The sequence below is a fragment of the Myotis brandtii genome, unplaced genomic scaffold (assembly GCF_000412655.1).
Source record: "Myotis brandtii unplaced genomic scaffold, ASM41265v1 scaffold236, whole genome shotgun sequence".
NCBI lineage: Eukaryota > Metazoa > Chordata > Mammalia > Chiroptera > Vespertilionidae > Myotis > Myotis brandtii.
The window spans coordinates 1293459-1304672 of NW_005358901.1; the positions used below are offsets into that span (position 1 = coordinate 1293459).

Sequence of the window (11214 nt, forward strand, 5' to 3'; positions counted from 1 at the left end):
TTAAAGTGAAGGCATCTGGGGCCAGAAGGTTCCCATCTCTGCATTGGGAGTGTGACCCCCCAGACCACTTTGGGTGCGTGATAGGCAGGTAACAAGTATTTTCTTTGATCCTCAGTTTCCCTCCTATAAAATAGAGATATAATTCCACCTTGGCCTGGGCATGCAATAGGTGCTCCATCAATGCTGGTGCCCCTTCTTTGGGGGCCTCAGTTTCCACTTCTGAAGGAACAGATGCTCTGAGACCCCTGCACCCCCAGGTCCATCCTGAGTGGCCTCTTTCCACCCACTGCTGGCTCCGCCTACATCCTGGGCCATAACGTCCAGTCCGGCATGGCAGCCATCCGGCCCCACCTGGGCGTCTGCCCTCAGTACAATGTGCTGTTTGACATGTGAGTCCTGAGAGGCCTGGGGTACAACGGAGGGAGGGGCTGGGTGTCCTCTAAGACCCCGCCTGCTATGGTGGCCACTGTTTCTGCCTGTGGCTGCAGGCTGACTGTGGACGAGCACATCTGGTTCTACGGTCGGCTGAAGGGTCTGAGTGCGGCTGCCGTGGGCCCAGAGCAGGACCTTCTGCTGCGGGATGTAGGGCTTGTCCCCAAGCGGCATGCACAGACACGCCACCTCTCAGGTGAGCCCCGCCTGGGGAGGAGCCTCCAGGTCCCGTTGGTGGAGATGAGGCTGGAGAGGGGGCTGGGACTTTATCCAAGGGTAGTAGGCAGCCAGAGGAGATCTGGGGCACCCAGAGTAAGCCAGGTGCTGAGGTCAAGGTGGGTGAGGAAAGGGGTAGGGAAAGGGGAGGCAGCCCTGTTCAAGACTGGGGGGTGGCGCTGAAATCCGGGCCCTTGTCCCCGCCCAGGAGGGATGCAGCGAAAGCTCTCAGTGGCCATTGCTTTTGTGGGTGGCTCCCGAGTCGTTATCCTGGATGAGCCCACAGCTGGTGTGGACCCTGCTTCCCGTCGCAACATTTGGGAGCTGCTGCTGAAATACCGGGAAGGTAAAAGCTGGGGGCAGCACAGGTTCTCCGGGATTCTGCTTGAGGGGCCAGAAGAGGTTTCTGGTTGTTCTCCGCGGGTTGCCGCTTGAAGTGGTTTGTTTGTTCTTTGTTTTGTTTTGTTTTTTGGTGTGTTTCTTTTTAGTGGCATTTTTCTTCATTGTCTGCCCCAGAGATAAGTAAGGGTGCAAAGTGTTTTTGTTTGTTTGTTTTTTAATATACTTTTATTGACCCCAGAGAGGAAAGGAGAGGGAGAGAGAGGTAAAAACATCAATGATGAGAGAGAGTCATTGATCAGCTGCCTCCTGCACACCCCCCACTGGGGATCGAGCCCGCAACCTGGGCATGTGCCCTTGACCAGAATCGAACCTAGGACCTTTCAGTCCCCAGGTCAACACTCTATCCACTGAGCCAAACCGGCCAGGCCAAGGGTGCGAAGTTTTAACTGGATATCTTCAAAGGCTCTGCCGACTGGGAAACTAGCTTGACTAAAAAACAGGAGAGGAACATTTGAGTCCTTGTTCCCTGGCAAGCTCCCTGGCATATGTCCTCAGTTTGGCTCAAATAAAGGCTTATAAAAAGTCTCACAAAAGCCCTGGCTGCTTTGGCTCAGTGGATAGAGCATCGGCCTGAGGACTGAAGGGTCCTGGGTTCAATTCTGGTCAAGGGCACATGCCTGGGTTTCGGGCTTGATCCCCAGTAGGGGTGCGCAGGCAGCTGATCAATGATTCTCATCATTGATGTTTCAATCTCTCTCTCCCTCTCCCTTCTTCTCTGAAATCAATAAAAATATAATTTTTTTAAAAAAAGGTTTCTGACAAGGAGAAAAGGCTTCTCAGGAGGAAGTGTTAGGGATGTAGTTTTTTGTTTATTTGTTTTGTTTTTAAATGTTTTTATTAATGCTTTTAGAGAGAGGAAGGGAGAGGACGAGAGAGATAGAAACATCAGTAATGAGAGAGAATCGTTGATCCGCTGCCTTCTACATGCCCCACACTGGGGATCGAGCCCACAACCCAGCATGTACCCTGATCGGGAATTGGTTCATAGGTCGACGCTCAACCACTGAGCCTTGCTGGCGGACAGGGATGGGTTTTGAGAGATGAGTAGGAGTTTGCCACATGGGACAGGCAATTCTTGTCAGAGGCTACAACACAGGCAAAGACCGGATGACCTGATGTACATGTCTGTTGGGTCCCTGTGCCCAGGTCGCACACTGATCCTTTCTACCCACCACCTGGATGAGGCGGAGCTACTGGGCGACCGGATAGCAGTGGTGGCAGGTGGCCGCTTACTCTGCTGTGGCTCCCCTCTCTTCCTGCGCCGTCGCTTGGGATCTGGCTACTACCTGAGGCTGGCAAAGTGTCCCCAGTCCCTGGCCACCAGCACAAAGGTAAGGGCTGGGGGTGACCTTCGACCCCCAACCCCTGATGGCTCTATCCAGCCCCAAAGGCCATGTCAATTGGTGCCCCTCTGCCAGCAGGGTGACACTGACTTGAAGGACAGCGTGGATGCCACGCAGGAGAGGGAGCTGGGCAGCCGTGGCAGCAGGGCTGGTGAGGGCTGGGGTAGGAGAACCAGAGGGAGGGGCCGGTGGGTGGCAGTGGCTTGGTTCAGGGCAACAGGGCTTTATGACCCCAGACGGGACCCCTGACCCTGGGCTGAGCCCAGAAACCTACCTCTGACCTCTGACCTCTGAGCTTGGGTGCACTCCAGCTCTGATCCCAGATCCAATCCTGCCCTCGGGTGCTAAACCCTGACCTCCTCTGTCCACAGGCTCAGTCCCTTGTGAGTCACCCAAGTCCCTTCCCCAGGGAGGCTGGGATGAGAGGGGTGAGGCGGGAGCCAGGGGCCCTGATACGCACCCCTGCTCACCCAGGTACACCCCGCCTGCTGGCAGTGGTTCAGCACCAGGTGCCCGGGGCACAGGTGGTCGAGGACCTATCGCACGAGCTGCTGCTGGTGCTGCCCTACGAGGGTGCCCTGGATGGCAGCTTCGCCAAGCTCTTCCGTGAGCTGGACCAGCGACTGGGGGAGCTGGGGCTGGCCGGCTATGGGATCTCTGACACCAGCCTCGAGGAGGTGCGGCTGCTGGGGGAGGGCTGCCTGGAATGAGGAGGAGTCTGTTTATCTACAGCCAGCGCTCCAGGGAGGAGGCAGGGCCCTGGTGGGTGCCTGGAGACTTGGAGTCCCTTGGAGAAACTGAGGATGGGAGGGGATTGAGTCCCTGGCTCCCTCCTGCGGGTCTTCAGGCTTTGAGCCCCCTATTCTGTCTCCCCAGATCTTCCTGAAGGTGGTAGAAGACGGTGCTGTGAACACAGACCCAGAGGGAGCGGCTGCAGGTCTCTGTCCTAGACCCCTAACACTGGTCCAGGGTTGGACCTCACTTTATACCAAGTCCCAATTCCGGGCTGAGTCTGGCCCAAGGCATAACCCTGACCTCCATCTCTGACTCCTGATCCCCTTCATCTGTGCCCCCTGACCTGGTGCCCTGGTGGTCCCACAGATGGTCGCCACAGACAACACCCCCGTGTAGGCATTACTCAACCAAAGGTGACCCAGGGGCTCAGGATTCTGCCAGAGGAGTCAGCCCTGGAGGATAGGGACCTGGGTGAGTTGCCCCACCCTGACCCTGTGGCACCATGGCCTCTCCCAGTCCCCATAGCATGAACACTTGACCCTCCCATCCCCCACAGCTGGCTCTGCCCCAGAGACACAGGCCCTGCAGGTCTCTGGGCCGGACATCGTGGGCCGGGTACAGGGCTGGACACTGACCCGCCAGCAGCTCCGAGCCCTGCTTCTCAAGCGCTTTCTGCTTGCCTCCCGTAGCCGCCGTGGTCTGTTCTCACAGGTGAAGGGGGATGGACACTAGGGAGGATACTCGGCCTAATTCAACTGCCTAACCCCAGGCATATCCCCTGCCCTGCACACCTTTATTGAAAGCACTGGGGAGCCACGGATGGTTGTAGAGTGGGAGCAGGAAAAGGTGTGGCGAGACTGGCGGGTAGGTGGGGAGGGCAGCTAATGGCCGGTCCTTCAGATCCTGCTGCCTGCCCTGTTTGTGGCCCTGGCTTTGATGTTCAGCCTCATCGTGCCGCCTTTCCAGTACTACCCAGCTCTGCAGCTCAGTCCCAGCATGTATGGTGCCCAGGTATCCTTCTTCAGGTTGGTGCAGAGAAGAGGGAGCGGGTGGTGGGAGGACCAGGGACCCATGGACACAGCCCTGACCCCGCACCCCCCACAGTGAGGATGCTCCAGGGAGCCCCGAGGGTGCCCGCCTGCTAGAGGCACTGCTGGAGGAGGCAGGATTGGAGAACCCCTACTTGCATAACAGCTCCCAAAGGTGAGTTCCTCAGCCTGGACCTAGCTCTTTTCTAGCTGTGGCTTCCCTATCTGGGCTCTGGCCAGTGGGCCTGGGGGTGCCCAGGTCCCAAGCAGGCACCCTCTATGCCTGCTTGGGACCTGGGAGCCTCCATGTTCCGGCCCCCCCTGGAAGCTGCATGCCCACAGTTCTGCCCCATTCCACAGGCCCCCCAAGTGTACGCAGCCCACCGTCTGCTGGTTCTCAGTGCCCAAGATTCCCACAGAAGTGGCGGAGGTCTTGGCCAGTGGCAACTGGACCCCGGAGTTTCCATCCCCTGCCTGCCAGTGCAGCCAGTCTGGCACCCGCCACCTGCTTCCCTACTGCCCAGCTGCAGCCGGTGGCCCCCCACCACCTCAGGCTCTGACCGACTCGGGCGAAATTGTGCAGAACCTGACGGGCCGGAACCTGTCTGACTTTCTGGTCAAGACCTACCCACGCCTAGTGCACCAGGGGTGAGCAGCAGGAGGACTTGGTGTGCCTGGCTGTGGTGTGGGTCCTCAGGTCGAGGAGGTGGTCTGGTCCACAGGGAGGTCAGGGTGGATGCCTGGGCTTAAGTGCCCTCCCTGCCCAACCCCCTGTTCGCTGTCTCACCAGACCCTCCAGCATCTTGCACTCTGTCTCACATCTCTGTCTTTTTGTCTGTCTCTCTCTCAGCCTGAAGACTAAGAAATGGGTGGATGAGGTCAGGTGAGGAGGGGCCTCTGCCTTGGGTTCCCTTCCTACATCCCTGTGTCGTTCCACTCGTGGGCTCTCCCATTCCATTCTTGCTGGCCCTCAGCCGCCCCTCCCTGCCCCCGATGTCCCATAGGTATATCTCACTCACATCTCTGTCTTTTTGTCTGTCTCTCTCTCAGCCTGAAGACTAAGAAATGGGTGGATGAGGTCAGGTGAGGAGGGGCCTCTGCCTTGGGTTCCCTTCCTACATCCCTGTGTCGTTCCACTCGTGGGCTCTCCCATTCCATTCTTGCTGGCCCTCAGCCGCCCCTCCCTGCCCCCGATGTCCCATAGGTATGGGGGCATCTCCTTGGGGGCCCCAGATGTGGGCCTATCCTCAGGGCGTGAGGTGGGGCGCTCACTGGAGTTGCTGCGTGTGCTGCTGAGCCCCCAACCTGGTGGGGCCCTCGACCGCTTCCTGAACAACCTCATAGCATGGACTCATGGCCTGGACGCTCAGCACAGCCTCAAGGTGGGAACTGGGGGTAGTGGACAGGTGGCTAGTGGGGGCAGGGCTGACTTTATCACCCTTAACCCTCGGCCCTGACCCCATCTTAGATCTGGTTCAACAACAAGGGCTGGCATGCCATGGTGGCCTTTGTCAACCGAGCCCACAATGCACTCCTACATGCCCGCCTGCCACCAGGCCCCACCCGCCATGCTCACAGTATCACCACACTCAACCACCCCCTGAACCTCACTAAGGAGCAGCTATCTAAGGCCAACCTGTGAGTCTTTCTGCCCTGCATATTCTCTCCCGCCTCAGTTTCCCTGTTAATTTTGGGTGATGGGAGGGGTTCAGGAGGGGCTCAAGTCTCCCCCAGTGGCCTATGTGTACTCATCACACAAACCCTTATCTTACTGGAGACTTGTGAAACCTCTCCCTGCCAAATGACCCAGCCATCCTCATCCCAAAATGGCTTGAACCAGCCCTGTGGATCTTGGTTCCATCAGTGGAATGCAGCTCTGCCCTGAGCAGCTCATGTGCCCCTGCCCCCAGGATGGCCTCCTCAGTGGACGTGCTTGTCTCCATCTGCGTGGTCTTCGCCATGTCCTTCATCCCGGCCAGCTTCATCCTTGTCCTCATTGAGGAGCGTGTCACCCGAGCCAAACACCTGCAGTTCATGGGGGGCCTATCCCCCACTCTTTACTGGCTTGGCAACTTTCTCTGGGACATGGTGCGGGGACTCCCCAGAGGGGTGGGGGCCCAGCTGCTGCTATTCTCCATCGCCCCTTCTGGCCCCTCTGGGCAGGGACTTGTCCAGGATGGCTGGGGTGAAGTTTTGGGGATTGTGGGACTTCATGTCCTGATACCTAGAATGCAGAGAGGTTAGGGTGGGTGACAGGGCTAAGGATGGCAGCTCCCAACCCTGCACACTGATGGGGTAACTGCCGTCTCCTATGCAGTGTAACTACTTGGTGCCAGCAATCATCGTGGTGCTCATATTTCTGGCCTTTCAGCGGAAGGCATATGTGTCCCCTGCCAACCTGCCTGCCCTCCTGCTATTGCTAATACTATATGGGTGAGGCCCCCAGACCCTCAGGGCCTGTTCTTACTGACCACACTCCCTTCCCCAATACTGTTGAGGGAAATGGGACTCTGCAGTAGCTCCCCAGGAGAAGAAAGAATATGGGGTCTGAGGTAACTCCAAGTGAGATCTAATTCAGTGGGGTGTCAGGGTGGCCTTAAAAGCTCATCTTGTCCTAACTCATATTAATATAGGTCTACAATGCAGACTATGGGAGGGAAGATATGTATTCCTCTCAGGGCTACTCAGCCCCCATCTGTGTGGTTACCAGGCAACTCCTGTTGCTTCCCTGCAGCTGGTCGATCACACCACTCATGTACCCAGCCTCCTTCTTCTTCTCTGTGCCCAGCACGGCCTACGTGGTGCTCACCTGCATCAACCTATTTATTGGCATCAATGGCAGCATGGCCACCTTTGTGCTTGAGCTCTTCTCTGATCAGGTGGGACTCTGCAGGCTAGGCCTCAGGCTGGGGTGGGGCTGGGGCCTTGGCCTCTGACCCACCTCCTCCTTCCTGCCCCTGAGCAGAAACTGCAGAATGTGAGCCGGATCCTGAAACAGGTTTTCCTTATCTTCCCCCACTTCTGCTTGGGTCGGGGGCTCATCGATATGGTGAGGAATCAGGCCATGGCTGATGCCTTTGAGCGCTTAGGTGAGAACTTTTCTCCAGGTGGGGAGTGTCAGCCAAGAATCAGTTATACAGGGTAAGGATAAACAGCAGACCCCAGGAAGAGAACCGGAGGGCTGAGGTGGCCCCAGGTTTGGCTCAAGTTAGAGATTCAGAAAAGCAGCCACAAAAGCTAATTCCATCTTGGGTTATATCACAAGAAGTCTAAAGCCCTAAATAAGGGAGGTGGTGATATCATTGTTTTCTATAACAATTAGACCCCAGTTGAGTGGCCTAACCAGTTTCTGATCCCTTAAGAACTGAAGGCGACTTAGATGAAAAGGGGCTCAGAAGCCAAGCCCCTCCAAGGACCCAGTCTCTCCTTCCTCTTCCCACAGGAGACGGGCGGTTCCAGTCGCCCCTGCGCTGGGAGGTAGTTGGCAAGAACCTCTTGGCCATGGCGGTGCAGGGGCCCCTCTTCCTCCTCTTTACACTTTTGCTGCAGCACCGCACCCTCCTCCTGCCACAGTCAGTGGGGACCAGGGAAGGGTGGCAGGGGCTGGGGTCCAGCTTTGGGCCCACTGATGTCTCTGTTCCCAGACCCAAGCTGAGACCACTGCTTCCACTGGGAAAGGAGGATGAGGATGTGGCTCGGGAGCGGGAGCGGGTGGTTGAAGGGGCCACCCAGGGCGACGTGTTGGTGCTGCGGGACCTAACCAAGGTGGGTGCAGAGTGCTAGGTGGGGGGGCTCCCATTGGCCCACTCACATTTCTCAGGGTCCTGCACTTCTTCCAGGTGTACCCCTGGCAGAAGATACCGGCTGTCGACCGTCTATGCTTGGGGATCCCCCCCGGTGAGGTGAGTCCAGAATAGAGGTCCTGGTGCAGGTGCAGTGAGAGATTGCCCTACTGTGCACCCACTGCCATTGATTGATTGATTTCAGAGAGGAAAGGAGAGAGAGAGAAACATCAGTGATTGACTGCCTGCTGAATGCCCCCTACTGAGGATTGAGCCCGAAACCGGGGCATGTGCCCCGACCGGGAATGAAACCGTGACCTTCTGGTTCATAGTCGATGCTCAACCACTGAGCCACACTGGCTGGGCCCCACTGCCCTTTATTGAATACCTACCTATTGAGCTCAACACTTGAGCTCCTATTTTGAGCCAACAAACTCTCATTAAGCTCCTACTGCATGCTTACATTTATTGAACCCTCCTGTGTGCAATAAGGTATTAGTAAGCCCCTACTGAGGACAAGCATATTCATTATTGAGCACCTATCGGGTGTCCACACATGTGCCGGGAACCGTTATGAAGTAATTACTGTGTGCTAGCCAACCTCTCCGCCTTGGGCTGACTGTGCACCCAGCCTGAGTACTCCCCATATGGCAGGAAATATTTGGAAATCTTGTGCCCTCTATGAATGGAGCAATTGCTGTAGGATACCTACTGTGCTCCAGGATTGATTAAACACATCCCATGTGCCAACAACCCTTGTTTGCTAAGCAAATGCCTTCTGCCTCCCCACACACCCAGGAGTTTCCCTTGCTCACAGCCCAACACACAGAAACTTAGAAATCCACCCAGAATCACAAGTGCTGGGACACAGGGAAATGAGGCCTTGTCGAACTCCCTCCGTGGGTGCCATTGCAGTGTTTTGGGCTGCTGGGCGTGAATGGAGCAGGGAAGACAACCACATTTCGCATGGTGACTGGGGACATACTGCCCAGCAGGGGCGAGGTCATACTGGCAGGCCACAGGTAAGGGGCTTCTGGGTAGGGGTGGGGCAGGCTGTGAGCCTCCACACCCCCAAACATGGACAGGGTGGGCCCGGAGACACCCTGGTCCCTTAACAGAGTGGTCTTGGGTGGTGAATGAGACCCCTGTTTGCCCCAGCATGGCTGGGGCCTAGCCAGTTCCCTGAGCCCCTTGTCCTCTATCCTCAGCGTGACTCAGGAACCAGCCGCAGCGCTCTGTCGCACGGGCTACTGTCCTCAGTCGGATGCCATCTTTGAGCTGCTGACAGGCCGGGAGCACGTGGAGCTGTTTGCACGCCTGCGTGGTATCCCCGAGGCCAAGATTGGCCAGGTGACCGCTGCCCCTTATTCTACTGGGACCTCTGGATCCCTGCCCACACTGGCTCTGCTTGGCCGTGCCTGGAGCCCAGGTCCACTGGCCCTCTCTCTCCTCCCCCAGCTCCTACATCCGTGTGGGTCTACCGTCTTTCTTTCTTTCTTTTTGCTTTTCTACTGTGCTTTCTACTGTCAGCCAAGCTGCATCTGCCACCTCCCTGCTCTGGGATGCCCCCCTCCGCTGCTCAGAACCTGCCCCTTCTCTTCTGTCTGTGGCTGTCTCCACTCTCTCCGTGACTCCACCTCTGACTGAGGACTTTGAGCCTTTCTGCCCCTGGGTCGGGTCCCATCTTTCATTCACTGTGGCCCCAACCCACGTGTCATTCCCACCCTGTTCTCATTCTGGTCCTGCCCCCTTTATTGACCTTTACCCCACTCTCGCCCTAGCCCCTCCATTCCTATCCTCTCTCTGGTCCCGCCCTGAGGAGGTTCCACCCATTCACTGTGCTTCCCCCACCTGGTCCCACCCTCACTTGGGTCATCCAACATTCACTCTGATCCACCAAAGGCCCCCAACGCTCACGCTGGACATCCCCCTACCCATTCACTCTCGTCCTGTCCCCCCATACTCATTCTGGTCCCCTCCTTACATGGTTTCCCCCATTCTCACTGCTCACTTTTTTCAAAATTTATTTTAGAGAAACATTGGTTTGTTATTCTACTTATTTATGTACTCATTAGTTGATTCTTTTTTATTTAAGAGGAGAAAGTCTATTTTATTAATATTTGAATCCAGAACTTGTTGAGTATGAAATCTGGGATCGTAGGGTACAGTAATACGTACACAGTAGGCAATCGAAAAATACCTGTCAGATGCGTACATGAAGGAATGAATACCCGGCAAGAATGAATCCACCTGCTAACACACCTCCCCCCTGAAGAATGACATTTTCCCATGTGCTTGGTGCAGCACACTTCTCTGAAGTACGAGAGTGACGGTTCCTTCCTCCCCCTTATCTGCCTTTGCCTGTCGATGCCACAGTGTTTTGTGAGTTGTTCTTTTTTTTGTCATTCCTCACCTGAGTATATTTTTTTCAATGATTTTTAGAGAGAGTGGAAGGGAGGGGGAGATACAGAGAGAGAGAGAGAGAGATTAATTGGTTGCTTCCTGGCTGGGGATCAAGCCTAAAATCCTGAGATACGTGCCCTTGACCAGAATTGAACCAGCGACCCTTCAGTCTTCAGGCCAACGATCTAACCACTGAACACCGGCTAGTGTTTTATGAGAAAGGTAGTTTTAGCACTCTTCATCCAACCCCCAGCAAACTGAGCCCAAACTAAACTTTCCAGCAAGCAGCGCACCATATACCAGCTATAAACTAGGTACCTCTGTAACTACATGAAGAGAAGAAAAAATGTACCCAGCTAGAGACATTCCAAAAATCGGTGGATGGATTTACCGATTTTCTACCAACTCATTGGTTGGATTTACCGATTTTCTCTACCAACTCATTGGTTGATTCTTATGTGTACCCAGACCGGGCATTGAACCCACAACCGTGGTTTATTGGGACGATGCTCTAACGAACTAAGCTACCTGGGTAGGGCCCCATCTACTCAGTCTTGTCCCCTGTTCTCTCTGGTCCCCCCACTCACTCTGATCCCTGCCACATACACGCGATCCCCCCGGCTCACACGGACCCACCACTCTGGCTCCCTTGCCCACGTTAACTCTGGCCCCCCTGCTCACTCTGGTTCCCCCTCATTCACTCTGGTCCCCTCCTTACATTGGTCCCCCACTCACGCTGGTTACCTTGCTCACGCTGATCCTCCTGTTAACTTTGGCCCCACCCTCATTCTGGCCCCCCTGTTCATCTGCCCCTCCCCCCCAGTTCACTGTAGCCCTCCTGGCTCACTCTGGCCCCCCTGCTCTCTTGGGTCC

General features: G+C 56.0%; 1 protein-coding gene across 1 annotated transcript in view; it reads left to right on the top strand.

Annotated features, from left to right (window-relative positions):
- Positions 1-11214, top strand: part of ABCA7 (ATP-binding cassette, sub-family A (ABC1), member 7) — a 23148-nt gene that overhangs the window by 9785 nt on the left and 2149 nt on the right. The window contains exons 19-42 of the mRNA XM_014540101.1: positions 258-389; positions 489-628; positions 857-994; positions 2197-2381; positions 2472-2544; positions 2868-3070; positions 3270-3330; positions 3495-3599; positions 3685-3839; positions 4029-4153; positions 4233-4331; positions 4517-4804; positions 5007-5039; positions 5361-5538; positions 5625-5794; positions 6067-6244; positions 6474-6589; positions 6891-7035; positions 7122-7245; positions 7599-7728; positions 7801-7921; positions 7996-8058; positions 8854-8960; positions 9147-9288. Coding sequence (XP_014395587.1) covers positions 258-389; positions 489-628; positions 857-994; positions 2197-2381; positions 2472-2544; positions 2868-3070; positions 3270-3330; positions 3495-3599; positions 3685-3839; positions 4029-4153; positions 4233-4331; positions 4517-4804; positions 5007-5039; positions 5361-5538; positions 5625-5794; positions 6067-6244; positions 6474-6589; positions 6891-7035; positions 7122-7245; positions 7599-7728; positions 7801-7921; positions 7996-8058; positions 8854-8960; positions 9147-9288 — 3211 coding nt within the window. The remainder of the gene's footprint in view (positions 1-257; positions 390-488; positions 629-856; positions 995-2196; positions 2382-2471; positions 2545-2867; positions 3071-3269; positions 3331-3494; positions 3600-3684; positions 3840-4028; positions 4154-4232; positions 4332-4516; positions 4805-5006; positions 5040-5360; positions 5539-5624; positions 5795-6066; positions 6245-6473; positions 6590-6890; positions 7036-7121; positions 7246-7598; positions 7729-7800; positions 7922-7995; positions 8059-8853; positions 8961-9146; positions 9289-11214) is intronic.